Source organism: Accipiter gentilis, chromosome 33 (assembly GCF_929443795.1).
Source record: "Accipiter gentilis chromosome 33, bAccGen1.1, whole genome shotgun sequence".
In the NCBI taxonomy this organism is placed as follows: domain Eukaryota; kingdom Metazoa; phylum Chordata; class Aves; order Accipitriformes; family Accipitridae; genus Astur; species Astur gentilis.
The window spans coordinates 2,797,306-2,815,335 of NC_064912.1; the positions used below are offsets into that span (position 1 = coordinate 2,797,306).

The 18,030-nt window shown below is 41.3% G+C and overlaps 1 protein-coding gene across 9 annotated transcripts in view; it reads right to left on the reverse strand.

Moving 5' to 3' along the window:
• DNAAF8 (dynein axonemal assembly factor 8) overlaps positions 1-18,030 on the reverse strand; it is a 96,602-nt gene that overhangs the window by 46,497 nt on the left and 32,075 nt on the right. For all 9 annotated transcript variants that reach the window (XR_007504543.1, XM_049791471.1, XM_049791470.1 and 6 more), the window contains 3 exons: positions 16,280-16,435; positions 11,370-11,564; positions 2,081-2,197 (listed from right to left, as the gene is read on the reverse strand). Coding sequence is in view for 8 of the 9 variants with exons in the window: in XM_049791471.1 (XP_049647428.1) it covers positions 2,081-2,197; positions 11,370-11,564; positions 16,280-16,435 (468 nt within the window). In the remaining variant the exon portion in view is untranslated. The remainder of the gene's footprint in view (positions 1-2,080; positions 2,198-11,369; positions 11,565-16,279; positions 16,436-18,030) is intronic.

Here is an 18,030-nt window from a genome sequence, read left to right on the forward strand (position 1 = left end):
ATGGAATCTATTTCTGCTGATATAACTGTGCCTTTTGTCACAAAAAACTACTAGTAAAAAACTGCAAGTTTTCTGGGGCAGAGACTGAAGTATATCACTCTTGCTGTTTAACTTCATGTACAACAGAAAGATGGTTAAAGAATAATAGACCAACTGGGTGTTTCTTTATACCTACAGAAGTGCCAAAACCAGCATTAAAAAAAAATAATTTAAAAAAATCAAAAGGCAGACACATCACTCATACTGCCCCAAATTTACATTTTGAAATCGTCTTTACCAGACTAATCCAATTCAGCCCATCCTGGCATGTAGAAAGACATCCACCAACACATACTGAATGTCTATACCCCAAAGGGAAGCAAATTATTATTACTCTCCCACCAGAAGGAACATATTGTTTCAAAAAGCAAGTGCTTTACAACAGGAAGTTGTATGGTACTGTGGGTAATAAATTGCCTAGCTGAAGATCAGACAAGCATGATTGTACTGGCCTCTGATTTGTGCATGGGTCTCCTGAATGTAAAGCAACACAACGCTACCTCCAGCACCAAGCTTTATGGCTGCAGTGAATGCCAAATGAATTCATCACCACTGGACACTTAAAATGAAATGCTACTCCTCCATAAACACATTATGAGGCTTATACCATCATGATAAATGAAGATATAAATTTACTCAAATCATTAAAAAGTGATCTAATTAGGAATAAAAGCTCTATATCTTTATGTTTGTCTAGCTGAAGCTCTCCTGATATTAACCCAATATTCACAGCAGCCAGTAAGGAAGTATTTTTCTGTAGCTGCTATGAGAGTCCCTGGGGCTTGGCCGCCTGGGCTCAGGGCCAACTTTGATAATGCAGCTGTTCAGAATTGAGAAACCTCAGTAACTGCCTATCTCCCCTTTGCTTAGGAGCCAGGCACATGGCTTTGGTCTCCATCTGAGCTTTGTTGCAGGTATGCCTTGGCCCAGTCTCGTATGTCACTGATTCTGGCTGTTATCCTAACCTGCTGAATTTCTGGCTTGGCCTTGTCACTGTGGACTCTTGGCTGACCCCAGTTGCTGCTGCTGGACCTGCTCTGCTCTTCTTGCTTGGGTAATGTGGGACTGCACCCTGCCATGAGGTCACTGGCCCCACCTGCCTTGCTGTTGGTCTCAGCTCCCAGCTTGCTTCCCTTACAAGAGCATCCTGCCCTTGCTGTGAGAGGTCTGTATGGACCCACTAACAGCACTCCTGAGGCAAGTTGAGGAACTGTAACAAAGACATGAGGCATTTCCCAACTGTGTCAAGTGCCAGGTATCTTCAGCTCCTAATTGTGGACTTCAAGCATCTTCCAGGAGCAAGCCCAGTATACTCACAGCAACTGGTCAGGCTTGCTGTATGTTCAGGAAGAACTTAGTGTATCTGCACCTCCTTGAATCAATGCTAACAGGAAACTGAACTCTGTCAGATCAAACATGTTATGTTTTGTGTTGCACAAGAGCTAAGAAAGGTGAGTTACTATAGTTAACAAGTTATCATACACTGGCTGGAGGTCCAGTACATTTTGGTATGCACTCCTAAACAGAGGTAAATATAAGCTGACTTAAGTTACCTTAACCTTCTCTTCTTCTGGGGTAAACTAAGTAGAATTACTTCCTACTTGTTCATACAACACATACACAGTTACTGTAGGTCAGGTAAATAGTACCAGAAGCTTCAGAAATTTTTTTATATGTTTTTGAGCACAATTTTAAAAAAAAGTTGTGTTGTATATTGGCTTGCAGTCAAGTGGGTTTAGGTTATCAAAATTTTGTCTACTGTTACTGATTTGCACCTGGTTGGTAGCAATTTCTTCAACCCGCACATTTCATAGTTTAATCTTCTGTGGCTCAGAGCAATCAGCACATCAATACTGATGACACAAAATACTCAGCTGATATATTTAGGTCTGAGTGAGAAATACTTCAAGATCAGTATTTGTACCAAACCTCAAGATTGAAATATTCCAGGTCATTTAATCGTCTCTCAACTTCCCACATCATCCCCCAAGTCAGAAAGAAGTGATTTTTTAAATTTTTTTATTTTTTTTTTCTTTTTTACCTCAGTGTCTATATCTCTGCAAGCCTCGATGTCGCTGCTATTGGGGAAGTATTTTTCATCAGTTTCAACTGTCTGCCAGTAAAATCCATTTGGCACCGCAAACACCTTCTCCACTGCCTGAAATGGACAAAGGACATCTCTTACCTGTATGTTATCTTGATCCCTCAAAATAAAGGTCTAGGAAAAAAATAGTATTTTATGGCTAGAGAGCACGTAAGGATGCACATTAATGGATTAAACTCATTAGTCCAGTGGTGTTAATCTATCATTTGCTTTCTTACAACTGTACCACTAGCTCCAATTAAGTGATATTCCAAGAATATGAATCTGCAACTGCTTCCTGAGAGACTGAACATTCCCAGGGTCCAACCCAGTGACCCTCCAACATGCAGAGTACCCACTGCCATGAACAGGAGTTGCATGCAAAAGTCACTGCAGGATCCAGCTGAGCAGCTCGAGACCTTGATTCTCCACAAATTGTGCTGAGCATCCAGCAGAAAGGGCTTTGTTAAAGGAATGCTCTAATTAACTAATCAAATGGAAAGGTAGGGAAAGAATTGCATGAACTTCTACATGCCTGTAACCAAAATAGGACATTTCTCCTGTGCTCATGTCACCACAAGTGACACGTATCTGTAAGTCACATACTCATGGATAAGCAAAAAGACTGGCATTTAGGTCACAGCTTTACAGAAGTGTAGCATTTCCCAATCTCAGCACCTTATTTTGTTTCTCATACATTTTCTGGGCAGCCAAGCAAGCAACTTGTACAAGTGCAAGTTTAAGGATGTGTCACTCATAGGAATTTGCTGTGACTGCATGCTCAGTAAGCAAGGCCATAGTCCAGGAACAAACACAGCTTTTGAAAGTCATGTTTGTCAAGTTCTGGTTTGGGAAGAAGTGATATTTGCAGCTATGCCAATATTGAACATTCCAGAAATATGGAGGCATTTAAGCAGAGTTCACAGTGGGCAGGATTAATTCAAAGTTTAAATAAATAAACAAACAAATAAAATTGTCACTTTTGAGACATAGGCTCAGGTGGTGTATCTCAGAGTAGCTTCACTATTTTTAAAGACTCTACTTTCATTTACAGCAGTAGTTAATTTGTCCTCATCTCATGTGGACAGACCTTCTCAAAACAGAAAAAAGAAAAATTTCAACATGGTCTCATCAGGACTTTTATTATGGATAGAAAATGGACTAACACTGCATAAAGAACTGTCCATTCTGGATTACGAGTTACATACAATTCTGTTTAACTGTGTAATCACCTGAGAGTTGGGTTTTTTTTGTGTGCTGCTTGACAAATGATAGGCACTTCATATCACTCTACAAATGTTTAAAAACAAGAACCAGAAAATGAAATTAATTTGAATAATATTAAAACCTCTCTGACATCTGCCTTTCTGCTTCAGTAACCTTCTGTGTTTTCTCCTTCCTCTATTTCCTGTGCTTCATGAGATATTTGCCTAAAAGCAGAACTGGGAATTTCACTTTTCACCTGGTTTCAGTCAACACAACTACACAAAACCAAGAGCTTTGACGTCTCTCAATGGATTTGCCCATTTTATCCTGCAATTCATAACTCACCAGTCTCCACTTGTGATATTACACTTGGTTGCTGTGGAAAACATCATTAGAGGAAAAGCAAGAAATCATTGATTTAAGGAAACAGAAGATTGTCTCTGTTTCCATTGTTTGATGCCAGCTCCTGCATGCAACGACGGCACAATGCAGTGAGCACAGACAAGCCCTACAAAATGGGAAGGCAGCAAGACCCCAGTCTTCTATTTATTCAAGCTGTTCCTTGAACAAACCTCAAGTCTATGAACTTTCAAGAAGAAGGAAAAGAGAAAGGACAAATGTTAAACCAATTCCAGCCTACATTTCCATAGAAACTTTCATTATAATCATCCAGCCCCAGTTAGGACACAGAGGATGCACACTGGGAAATCCAAGGTAAAAAGCTGACCTTTAGGAAGTACCATGGTGTAAGCTGTGGATCAGCTGTGATCCCAGGCACACTGCCACATGGTTGGCCTCCCTCCTCGCCAGAGCAGGGATCTGGCCACACCTGGGAATCGAGCCCTATGGAAAATCGTCAGTGTGATCTGTCAGATTCTGTTTTCTAGCAGCCAACCTGAACGTGATTTCACAAAGCAGCAAAAAATGAAGCTTGAGAAGTCTTAGTTCTCCTAGAAAATCCTTTTCCTCATGAGTAAGAAAATACAGATAGATGGCTGCAGTATGACAGTCCCTGCTTTGTCCAGCCTAGTTAATAAAGTGCCAGTGGAGAACTCCTGACACTGCCTTCTTATACAATGCACAGGAAAAACAGGAAGAAAGCAACTGTCCCCATGCATGTAGGAGAGAATTGCATCAAGTCAGTTGTTATAATATTGAGATAAGCCCTATCTGACATATAAGGCAGAGTGACCTTCCACAGGCAGTTGCAGTACCCCACTCTTATTGAAATAATTTTGGCAATTTTGACACTATTTATGTTTGTCTTTACTTTGATGCTACTTTTAATGTTCCACAATGAGAGAGAGGGTAGGTGTGAGAATTGTATTAGTTTCACCTGAGGGCTGGTTCCTCTCTCACGCCTCCAACAACATTACAGTAGCTGTAAAGCTTCTGTGCAAACATACCAGTTCAGAAAGTCTCTGAATGCTGACCTGTCACTTGGGGGGAGAAGAGGAGACTCTCTCCCCATGCACTACACAGAATGGTGAAGAGGCAGTTGAGCCTTTGATACCTACCTGAAAATACCTCTTCTGTAAGGCTCTGCAGACTCAGAGCACCATAATAATCTCATGTCTCATGGTAAAGGCGTTATACCAGGGAGGAAATGTACCCTACAGACAGCCAATGGCAGCTACAGCAGCCCCAGGGATACTTTGACTTGTGCTGTGACAGGCTTCAAAACCCAGAATCATTTAACCGTAACAATTTCCATGACTATGTCTCCCCCACACCCTGCTGTAAGAAAGCAGGGCTTCTTACAGCACTGATATCCTTTCCATCCATTTGCCATGATCAGAAAGAGCAGGAAGGAAGGGCATGTCCATAACTTCCCATGTGTAGTTACTCTTTTTTGTCAATTATCCTTTTTCTTATTTGTTTTGGGAGACAAATTCTGATTTCTGCTACTTTAAGACACTGAAAAAGACCAATTTATACCATAGCTAGGACTGAACATGCACCATTTTTTCAAAAGCGTTAAAAAGAAACCCAGAGCTACTGCTTTGTTTCAGACAATATTACCAAGATGAAGCCAGACAGTTATGGGAAGGAAATTCACAGCAGAACAAAAATGTGTTGTAAAGCACTGAGCAGAAACAAGGATAAGCACATTTTAGAGAAGACTGGAGCTATGTACAGCAAAACCATGAATCTTTAACTGTCATACAGAAATATGACCAAATCCAATATCTCTTCTTCTTGCTTACAGTGTATTCCATTCTCATTTCCGACAACAAAGAAATAGCTTTTGCTGTCAGATGATCTAAGAGAGTCTTTCAAGTTGCACCGAGTCTTCTAGACTGCTTCCCAGCCACAGCAGAAAAACAGAAACTGCAGGAAGAATTTCTATGTACTCCACAATCTCATCTTCTCACATGCAAGGTACTTTCAAAGCAAAGATCTGCTCAGCCATTATCACTATGGGACAACATCCAAATCCATTGAGAAAGATGCTGCATCCTCCACTACCTCCAGAGACAGACTGTAAATTCTGCATCTATATAACCTCTATGTTTCAACCCCACTGACCACATCGGTGGCAGCAGAGGAAGCACTATTCTCACTCTAGCAAAGGCCTTGATGTTAACATGCAGGCAAGGCTCATGTCTGATGTGATTCATTGAATCATGGCCCTGAATTAGGCAGCATTATTCTCAGACTCTCTCCTCTCCCCGCTGTCATGAATCCCAATGCATTAGCATAGTATTCCTTGTGGAATCCAGATTAACACAAATTTGAATTTGTTTCCTGCACATCCTCCCTCCCCATTGTGCATGCTCACTTCAGATGGCTAAAGATTTAGTATAGGAAATGTGGAAGCACAGTAGGAAGATCTCAGGCAGCAAAAAGGCTGGGGATAGAGAGGGCTAATTAAGGGCTTTGCCACTGAAGATGTACTATTCGGGTGACTGTATTTCAGATGGTTTGAAGATGCATCTCACTTTCCCTTGCCCCCCTTCTGGATAAAGAAAGGGATATCTTAAAACACGGAAGAGAAAGGATGAGACAGTAACTTCCACCATTTCTGCCCATCGTGCACAATACTAATGGCTAAGCACATTAGCTTGATAGTTCTTTTAAGCTGCTCTTTTCTGGAATAATTAGCGATGGTCACAATTTAAATGCGAGCTATCAAATTTTACGAAGAATGAAAAACAATAATGGTTTATTCCTCCCCAAGCTATGCCTTCATCTTTGTGCCAACTCTGGTAGACATCATTGTAGTCCTTTCTCCTTTTAAAGGTTAGGGGTTTTTAGTTACAAATACTAATGACAGCCTGAACTCCTGGACCCACTAAAATCAATGACAAACTCCAACGGGACTCAGCTAGGGCCAGGATGTCACTTTCACCCTTCTGCCTCATGAAGATACAGCCATGCAGCTATTCTGTGTCTGCAGCTATGGATTAATTTCTATAAATGCATATAGGTGAGGCCCCAGGACAAATGTCTTACTCACAGACAAGTCATATCCATGTGGAATCATCAGTCAGATGATGTGCTCTCGATAAAGCTGTTGATACAGCTTTACCAGGCTGCACAGCAGACTCAGGGTGCCAGACATGTGAGATCTGGCCCTTAGCACTAACTCAGATAAAGACAAGACATGAGCAAGATTTGGAAAGCAAAGGGCAGGATGAATCTGTCCTTTTGAACCTTCTGTTTTACAACTTTAGCCTGGATTTCAAACCATCAAGCTGCTGGACTTAGCAGCTGGCACCTGCCACGCTGCAAGTCTCATCCTGGTGGATCTGGTTTGAGGAAGCAGATGTGGAGGTGCTGTTCTGGGTGTTTTATCCCTCCCTAACATCCATTTCAGCTGCACAACAATCATGTCTTTCAAGCTTTGGCATCAGGCTCCACAGAAGCTTTGGAGGAGAAAAGCACAGCCCTGATTTATACACTAAACCTGAGAGTTTACAGCAACGTGTGCATCAGGTCTAACAGCTGGTCAAATTCTGTTGCACTCCACGTATCTCAGTCTGCACTCTTGACCCACAAAACTCTACATGGCCTAGCTTAGGTACTGCTTAAAGCTGCTAAATTTGCTGCTGCTCACACAGCATGAAAGGAGAAAGAGAGAACACATGGGGCAACAACCCAAAATCAAAACAGCATAATTGCCAACACCATGAGGCACTGAACCACAGCATACCACCAGTTATTACAATTTGAGATGTGTTAAAGGCAATGCCCACATGGCCAAGGGCCTGAAAAGAGTTGGGTGAAAAGCTGATGCAGTAGTACGTAGCAGTTCTCTGAGCAAGACTCTTATTAGCATTGAAGTTAAAAGAAGTTATAGTAAAAGACAGTGGAAGATGCTGAAGCCACTCAGCAGGGCTAAGGCCATGATGCTTGTCAATGAAATAATGTCACAGCATTCAAACTATAAAGCTCAGAGTCTTCTTGTTGAGCCCATGCTAAAACACAGATCAGAAAGTTTCTCTGGAAATGCCTCTCACTCCCTCTTCAGAGGCTATACACAGAGTTAGGGCAATCACATACCTAAATTAGGTGCCTGTCCTGGTTTCAGCTGGGATAGAGTTAATTGTCTTCCTAGTAGCTGATATAGTGCTATGTTTTTGAGATAGGTATGAGAAGAATGTTGATAACACTGATGTTTTCAGTTGTTGCTAAGTAATGTTTAGTCTAAAGTCAAGGATTTTTCAGCTTCTGCTGCCCAGCCAACAAGAAGGCTGGAGGGGCACAGTACGTTGGGAGGGCACACAGCCAGGGCAGCTGACCCAAAGTGGCCAACAGGGTATTCCATACCATGTGAAGTCAAATCGAGTATATAAACTGGGGGGAGTGGGAGGATTGCCGCTTGGGGACTATCGATCAGCAGGTGGTGAGCAATTGCATTGTGCATCATTTGTATATTCCAATCCTTTTATTATTACTGTTGTCATTTTATTAGTGTTATCATTATTAGTGTCTTCTTTTCTGATCTATTAAACCATTCTTATCTCAACCCACAAGTTTTACTTCTTTTCCCGATTTTCTCCCCCATCCCACTGGGGAAGTGAGTGAGCAGCTGCGTGGTGCTTAGCTACTGGCTGGGGTTAAACCAGGGCACCTAATTGTACAAAGCAAGAAGTGATGCACCTGGGCTTGCTTTTTCACAACATGAAACAGCCATTTCTAATTTCATCAGCATTGCATAGCTTTCTGCTACATGGTTATTTCAGCCTTTGAAAAAAAGTTTGCAACTTTTCAAAGCTTGTGTGCATGAGTGTAGTGTGCACATGTAGAGCTCGTCTGGTAACACAGTTACCAGCAACTCTCTAGCAGGGAAATCCCGAAAGTCTGAAATACCACATTAAAGAACTGCTGTACTTTCTGCGAGTCCACTCCCATTCATCAAACTTCCTGTTAGTTCAGTCTGTGCTGTTTGAAGTTTTTGGCAGCATTGAGTTACAACATCAGGGCAAATTTAGCTCCCTGGACCCAGTTCTAGAATTCTTATCTATGTTTAGCCAAAACGGCCATTAAAAAAAAAAAAAATTAAAAAAATGGAGCTTTGCTTAAGTGAAAAGCAAGGAGGGAACTTTGTGTAGGCCTGCCCTTAATCAGTACTATTGTCTCAAAAAAGAAAACACAACCCTTATGCTGGAAGTCAGCAGGGAAACTAACTAAAGAGCAACAAGTAGGGAACTGATCACCAGGAGGTGCAACAAAATCAATTTTCTGGCACTAAAAGAAAAAAATCTCATTCAGCTTGACTTAGGGATGGAGGTTCCTCTTCTTCCTTGAAATCTCATTGACACAATCACCCATCCAATACTGCTATGCCCTGACTCCTCTGTCACGGCAGGCATCTGTATAGGTTGGGAGTTTGAGGAGGTGCTCTGGAAAGTGACCAAAAAGGTGGTGAGCATTAGGGGTTGCACCCTTTGGGCAAATGTCCCACTGTCCAGAACAACTGAGAGAGAGCAAGAAAAATCCAGTGTGCCTTAAGGGAACAAACAGGCACAGGAAAAGAAGTATCAACACTGGCTACGTATGTTGTCTGTATCCCTAAGGTTAACACTTGCATCCTAAGGCTTAACAGGAGAAAGTGCTTTTATTTTATTCTAAAATGAAGAAATCCTCTTTTTGCTGACAAGGGACATTGTGGTTAACTTCCACAGGGATTATGTCACTCCTAACCTAACCTGGGGTTTTAATGACTGCATTGTGAGTTTACTCTTCATATCAGAAGTGAATTACTGCAGGTTAATAGGCTGTATGCATAGCATTAATAAGAAAGCCTCAGAGAAAAATAACAAGAGAAAAGCAATCTGTTTGGGGTCCATAACAGACTGAAAAAACACTAGCCCAATTGACTGAAAAGACAACATTGGCTCATGCACTAACAGACAATGTGCTTAAAGTTTATTACAATTGCAGCTAACAATTGCTCATAAAATCATACACAGAGCTAGTCAGTACACAAGCAGACAGCAATTTTACCTGATGTTCCCTCTCCCTCCACTCCTACCCATTTGTCTCATCAACCTCTCAGGATTTTTGTCTCAGACCGTAAGCTACCTGGAGCAAAAATAGGTATTCACTGCATGCTTTTCCAACATGTAGTAGCAGGTTCTTTGGTCCACTTTGTTTTGTATATATTGCCTCAAAATAAATATAAATACATAAAAAGCAAGCATGGATCACTGGCCTTGTACAAAATCTTCAAACCAATGAAGTTAAAAGAATATGATACTGAATTTTCTATGCAGCATTTTTTGGTTGCATTTTAATGACACTTGGGAACATTCTCAGTTGGTACCACTTTGTAAAGCTTCAGGGCAGACAACAGGATTAGCTGCTGCCTGCTGAGAGTCTGGCTCATTGAGCCTTGCTTTGAGAAATCAGCCTTTCTGTTTAACTGCAAGATACATCTAACAAAAAGCCATGATACATAGTGGTCTCAGTGTAATACAGGCCTGGGAACCTGGCTGGCACAGAGCATTTGGCCTTAGGAAGAGAATGTGGTCTTTAAATTGACTTCAGTTTTTCTGACATCAAGGTAAAGATCCACCCCCAGAAAGCGCCTGCTATCTTGCTGTTCAATTTCTAATGAATTGTAATTCCCCTAATAAGGGATTTGCATAAAAGCCCTGTTTTAAATGATGCCTTATTTTATGCCTTAAAAGTGTACAGCAGATTTATCTCTCACAAGTACATCAGACTGCTTTATAGCATTTGCTTCTACTTGAAAGCTACAGTGACTGCAAATCAACAACATTAAGCCTCCTTTTCCTCCACAGAAGTGGGATAAACCTTTAGGCAAATTGCTAAGTGCACTGCTAAGCCCCTAAGCTTTCATGGCATTGATTCTCACAGAGTAATAGTAATCCCCAAATCGGGTTGAAATTGCAGAAAAGTTCTCATGCTACATTATTTTCAGAACTAAACTTCATTGTGAACCAGAATTGCAGTCTTTACCATTCCCTGGAACTGTGTCTCAAGGTTTTTGTTGATTTAGAAATATTAGGAAAAGACCATGATTTTCCAAAGGCTGGTGATGTCATGGGAAAGAAATAAGTAGAACAATCCCTCAAAAGGTATGGAACTCAGGTCATATTAAGTGTTTCTTTGAAAACCTGGTCAAAATATTTACACTAAGGTAGGATAGGCTGTTAAAGGCCTCAAGGCAGTGCTGGATGCCCTCAAGGAATAAACTCCCCCAATAAGTATAATGAATTCTTGTAACATTTTGTTCACTTGAGTATGTGTTATGGAGCACTTGCTAACCTGACAGAAGTGAAAAAGTTAATTATCATTCTACTTATAGACAGCATGATGTGAGTGTTCTTGCAGACATCTCTAGGCAGGCAAGTGATTTTAAGCACTTGACTTTAAGAGGTGCTATGTGCTTGTAATCTCATACACTTCAATGGAATCTACACAGTTCAGAATAATTTGTTTTCAAACTCTGTTTAAATCCTTAGCTAAAGCAAACAAGAATACCTGTTAAGACTGGAAGAACAACAACTTTTACTGGACCTAATGAGAAAAAAAAATTACTGGAAGTCCAAGCATTTCTGTACAGTACCTGAGGATCAGGATTAACAGCAGTGATGTAACTGAGCAGGACAGAGGGAATTTCAGGAAGAAGTGGACACAGTTGGTTTTGGAAGTGATTGGCCAGTTCTGCCCTCCACCAGATAACATCTGGAAGCTGCGTACAGGCTAGAAATGCAGAAATCTTCTGGTAAAAAATGGATGTTCCTTGTAGATCATCTTTAGTCTGCAAAGAGTAAATGGTTAAAAAGCATTGATGATGGCCTCAAGAACTTTCTGTTCTGTACCATACACCCATAGCAGTTCTTCCTCTGTCTGCAACCATCCCAGCCTCATGCTTCACACATCTGCCCTTCAGATTCTCCAAACCAAACCCCTAATGTAACACCCCTCAGCCTCCCAAACTGTCACACCCTGTCTCCCTGCAACCAGCACTCTAAAGTTGTCCCCTCACCCACAAGAAAGCACACCCCTCCCACAATCCTGGTATCAGCCCACAAAATCTCTACTCCCACACCCAAAGACAGAATTGAAGGTTCTGACACTGTCAGGGTTCCTGACCCAGGAGATGGGACTTGAGAGCAGATGCTGTCTGCAACAGGCAGTTACGCCCATCAGCTGTGTGGAGGAGCTCACCCCATGACTTGGGGACATGCCTCCACGTAGACTTGACTCAAACAAAGTGCCCCTTAGCCAAGGGACTGGGGACATTAACAGCATTGCCCTTCCACCAGAGCTCTTGACACACTCAGACTGCTCAGCTATAAAACTCAACCACAGATGATGACTGCTGAGTTAATAGCAATCTTCAGTTATTTGCACGACACTGGTATAAAATAACTGGCTCACAACATTCATCAGCCCACAAATATTACTCTGAAGCAATTACATACCACACTTAAAAAGGGAGAAAATTCCATAAACAGGACCATAAAACTGCCCAATATAAAGAAAGACAATTTGCAAATGGTTTCGTAGGGATATAAATGAAAAGATTTATTAATTTCAAGGTTTTTTGAAAGATTGATACTAATATTAATACATTAATATTGAATACTGCACTGCTAAATTACAGTTTTCCATCACTTAACCTCCCCTCTAAGCCCCTTTGTTCTTCCAGGTTGGTTCTTAATTAGCAGGCCTTTCAGAGAACAAAACTGGTGACCTCAATTAGACCCAATTAGAAATTAACAGAATAAACAATTATGCAAAGCATCCTCTCTACACCAGCTATTATTGCACCTAGAAAGTAGAGCTCAAGCAGGAAAGGTCTGCAAAAAAGTCCAATCCTAATGACAGAGATTGTGAGCTCTTCTGAGCCACCACAGAATTAAGTGATTGAAGTGTACAGACAAGAACCACATTGCTTTGCACAGTGCTAGTGTACCTAATTGGGAATGCTTAGTAGATTCTTAGAAAGCATACTGTGTACAAATCTAATTCCCATCAGACATGCTTGCAACTGCAGCTTGTCTATCAGCATGCAAGAATTACAAGAGGTGAGTGTATAACCATTTGTTCTGACAGCAAGTCAAGAAACCAAAACCATACAGGGATGTTCAAATTTGCTTCACTTCTATCAGTTGTTTGGAGGAGGACAGAAATAAAGCAACCAAAAACTGACAAAAATGGGAGGAGACATAGCAGAACCACTTGATGTAGGAATAGATGCTGTCCTAGTTGAATAAGCCAGAAGGCTTACTGATCTGCTGAGAACAGGAGCTTTTGCCTTGAGAACCCACTATTATATTTGTATTTATAGCCATTAGACCTTGGCATGGAGAAACACAATGTGACAAACAATAAAAGACACACAGGTGACAGTGAACCAGCTAGTAAATAAAAAGTTGATGGCTTAGAGGCCTCAAATATAGCTCAGCTCCAGTTAATAACAACTGAGGGAAAACCCCCCAACAAATTAAACCAACAAAAAACCCCAGCAACAACCTATAGTAACATGAAAATAGCAGGATGCCTTGGTCCTGTTCTCAATGATGAACTGTACCACACCATTAGAGCTGTGACCCTATAGTAGGCAACAAGGCACAGGAACAAATAACATCAAAGCCAACAAGACAAACACACTCAGCATGTTCAATCACACCAGGGTTGAGAATTAACAGGGGAGCAAGCTGGGGAAAGTGAAACCTTGCCTTGTCGATAGATAGGTCCTTAAGTTCTTAGACTAGCAATCCAAAGTTTGCTGTAAAAATCATATTCATACTACAATCTGAAGAAAATCCATGGACAACTGTCATTTGCTGCTATTATGAGACACAAGTACAGATACACAGAGAAAGATGGCCATTTCCCTCTTAGCATCAAGCAGGGATGTTGCATAATCTTGTACATACCCATCTTTGGCACTGAAAATGGGGTCTGGACTACACATATTAAGAACATTAAAATATCAATTTGCCATAATGTTTCCGGTTAACATTTACACTACTTGGTATGTCTTTTTTACAAAATCCAAAAAAAGTAACTAAGATTTCCCTACATTCTTATAGCAAATAGATGCAACAAAAAAAACCTGGAAACCCAGTCATATTTTGGAGGTAAGCCCTGATAAGTGGTTCTCTTTGTGCCCATAGGAGACAACTGGAACAAGAACCAATAAATGCCACAACAGAATTTTGTTATCAGATTCAGCCATTAAAAACTGTACTTTAACACTACAGCGAGAGACTGAAGACTTAAGTGTGAAGAGTAAAATCTACCACATTTCTCTCCAACAACAGTTGAAGCTGCTCAAGGGTAGGAATGGGGAGGTAGGACTAGTTGCTGTTGCTTTCCTTGTCTCTGCTGCAGCTGACACTTCTGAAAGACTTTTGTTTTTCCTGTAAGCTTAGATCTCTGTTGGGAAAGCAGCAGCTTTACAAACACCTCAGGAAAGCAAAATTGACAAAAGTCATTGTTACCACGAAGACATATGGCAGAGCTTCTAATGAGAGGAAGCCTCAGTTACACATAGTCTTGCTTTGAGGAACACCATCCAAATACCTGGTATGTTAGCTGCTGTGCATACTAGCAGAACTCAACAGCAGTGTCAGTAACTGTAAATTAGGCATCAGAATAGCATTTACAATTTATATATGGACCAGAAATTCTGTATGGCTTGTTCCACCAACTTGTGATACAACCCCTCCCAGCTCCAACCAAATGTTCAGAGCAGCCTGAGCCTGCAGCTTCAAAAGTTCATTCAATTGCATAGCACTGGATACATATTTCGAGCATACTCAGTGCTCAATAATTTTGATGCTTTGGCCAACCCCTCAGCTGAAATCAGCAGAGAGCAACAAGGCAAGTGGACAGAAGGCAGGTCAGTCTCTGTTCCTCCATTTTCTTTGCTCTATAGAGCAAACACCTTGAATTCAGTTGCCTTAGACAGAAATCAACTTTAAGCCCTTGTCCAGTCTAGTAGGCTGCTTAGTCTTATTAGCCATGCTGCTTCTGCCGACAGGTGCTCAAACACTCATGGAAAGGTTGCTTATTGTTTTGGGGTTGGGTTTTTTTGGTAGTGTTTTAATCATGGCATTTGTTGCAGCATCAATCATTTACTTGCAGGAGCACTGGAGCCACAGCTGTCATACTGCAGGCTTTATGATACATCATGGGAAATTTAATCTTTTCTGCTCACAGGCAGGCAGCTGCAAGTGAAGAATGCTTGCTGCAGCTGAGTAGGGGAAGTTTAAGTGTGTTTTTAAAACACATTTACACCTCCTCTTCCATTTATACTTCAAATGATGTTTCCAGCAGGTGTGACTCACATACATGGGGGCCCCCCTAAGACCACCTGCTATTGGGTCCTGTGGGGTCTTTTCAGCATAGAGGAAGTGTCAAGAATGAGCACAACTATTGTCACATTTCTGTTAACATCACCAGGGATGAAGCAGGCAAAAATAGAATAGAAAATCCACTACCAGCTCACCAAAGCCACAAGTGTTGCTTTGAGACACCTAAGAGATACTTGCCAGCCTCAACAAAGTACAGGGCCAGCATCTCAAAGGTTATTCAGTAACAGGAGTTATTCATGCAAGTTCCCCACAAAAGATCTAGGGTACACAAGGATCACTGCTCCCCAGATATATCTGGGTACATTGTCCAGCAAGACTCAGCTATACTGCATAGGTAGGATAGATATTTATACTGGGCAAGTGTAGCAATAATATCTAAAAAGCTGTCTCCAAAAAGAAAACAGAACAAGATGCTCAGAGTACCAATCTGCATCATATTAGCTCTGTGAAAAGACAGAACCAACGAACTAGAGCCTAGAGCTGCTATATCATAGCTCTGCTGTTTTCAGGACACAAGTTCATATCATGCCCTATGTTACATTGTGCCACCTACACGTGCTAGATTTTCAGCTTATGTGCTAGACCTTTCAGCTTGGCATTTTTTTGCACAGCACAGGCTCTATAGTGTACCAGAGCTGAGGGAACAGAGTCTCAGCTCCTGCCTCCAGGCCCGGACTCCTGGGAGCCAAATAGCAAGACAATACTCCCTCTCGTGGGCCACACTCTTCACATAGTTAAAATGTAAGAGGAAAATCCATAATACATGCCAAAGGTATGTCTCCTCTGAATCCAGTCAAATTTTTGCACTGTGGGGTTACAGCCACCAAAAATATTTTAACAGCTAATGAGCAGTAGAGACAAAAAAACTATGCCACAGAGAGCTGGTTTCTCATCTGCACATAATCTAAATTCAGCATAACTGAGGACAGCTTGAGTTGGCAATTAGCTGGAGGCAATCTTTCAGTTCCCACAGTACTGGGCTCTTCCCCCATTCTAATTCAGAGCAGCGCTTGTGCTGCTCTATCCTGGCTTACTGAAATTTGAGGTTGAATTGGCATATCCAAGCCTGGTCTTTAGTAAAAAAACAGTGGTTACTGCCTATGGCTGTTGTGCATGACTAGCAAGTGTAAATGCTGCTACTCACTTTTATCTTTTGGATCTTAGTGCTGTTGTGGGCTGAACACTCATCTGCTGGCATTAGACAAGCATATAGGGCAAAGCCATCTTCTCGCCAGACCTGCTGCAGCCCTACCACCTGAAACGGAGCTTTGGGTCCATCTTTCATTTTCACAGGAGGCACCTGTAAATCCATTTGAACATAATTTCATTTTTAGACAGCTGTATTTAGAGACTGAAAATAACCGTTTATCTTGCTCTGTTGCTTTTCAGTAGAACCCCATAATGTACAATAATCCAGGGAGCACTCTCGCTTGATTAGTAGATTAGCTGTGGTTTAGCCAGTAGAAAAATCAATAAAGACCAAATTAAACAGGAATAACATGTAGATTTTGACAAGTCATAGGATTTATTTTCTCAGCGAGGACTTGCAAGCTCTGACTTCTACCAGTTTCACTATGTGAAAGCAAGAACTTGCATTAGTTCCCTAGTCTAGCAAGAAATGAGAACAGTCCCTGTCAACGCTGTACTGCATGTTCTCGTCACAGTGGTACCATGTGCTGCCTTATTAATGATAATGAGATCAATCCAATTTCAGTTCAAAAATCAATGCTAAGTGATTATGCCATTCTGAGGAGCTAGTGCAAGTTTCCTTAATAAGCCTTTGTCTTTCCTATTAGTGATCACTAATAGCCAAAACCCCATCAATCCCTGTCCAGTGAATATATCTTTTAGTTAGACTGAGGTGATTTCTTTTTGATGGATTTTTTTGTGCACATTCTATTTTCCAATATAACTATCTGATCCAAACCAAGAAGGGTAAAAAGTGACTTCTGTCAACCCCAAGATGAACACTGGACATCTTTCATCATGAGTATCAGTTTAGTTCCAGAGATAGGGTTCCAATAGGATAGACCACTCATTGGCTCCTACGGCTGCTCAGACTGAAACATGATGCACTTTACCATACAGTATACATGAGAAACTTCATTACAGGATAGAAAAGAGACAGGAAAGATACCTGAAACAGACTGGGAAGGCACTGTAGTGCTGCAAAGCAGCACTAAAACCTGGGTAGCAGGTGAAAGAGGGCAGACACAGGCAACCAGCAAAGCCATGAGAAAGGAACAACAGCCATGTGAGGCAGTGTTCAGGTTCTGCCTGAGCCAGATCACACACTAGATGAGGAGACAGGCAAGTGTGAATTACAGGACTATAATTCTTTCCGGGGTTCTGGTGAATACAGAAACCACTAAGTCTTGTTTTCATGGTTTATACCATCACCATGATCTCTAGATGGATTAACAGCTCTGCTATTTACTGCTTATATAAACCAAAACTATTTACAGTGAGATAAATGCCTTTAGAAATATGTTCTCAACACAGGGCCTGAGTGGATTTTCAAACTGTTGCATAGGTCAGCTGTATCACTCAAAATAGCATGACCAAGTCCTTAACTGCTTTGAACACTGGTTTCACATGGGAAATTCTGTAGCATCTCTGCCACTGGGGAATGCTTGCATCTGGAGGATCACGCTCTCAACTGGTAGAAATCAGCATATCTTCAATGAAGTCAATAAAGATATGCTGATATACACAAGCCAGGAAGCCAGTGAATCAGTGGAATTACAGAGATTATGACCAGATGAGAATTTGGTCTAAGAATACCTCCATCTTTCCACTTCTTTTAATTAAAGAAATGCAGACCTTTTCACTACTATCCAACAGCTGTTTGAGAACCTGTGTGAAATCATTTGGTTGATTTTACCCCAGGTTCTC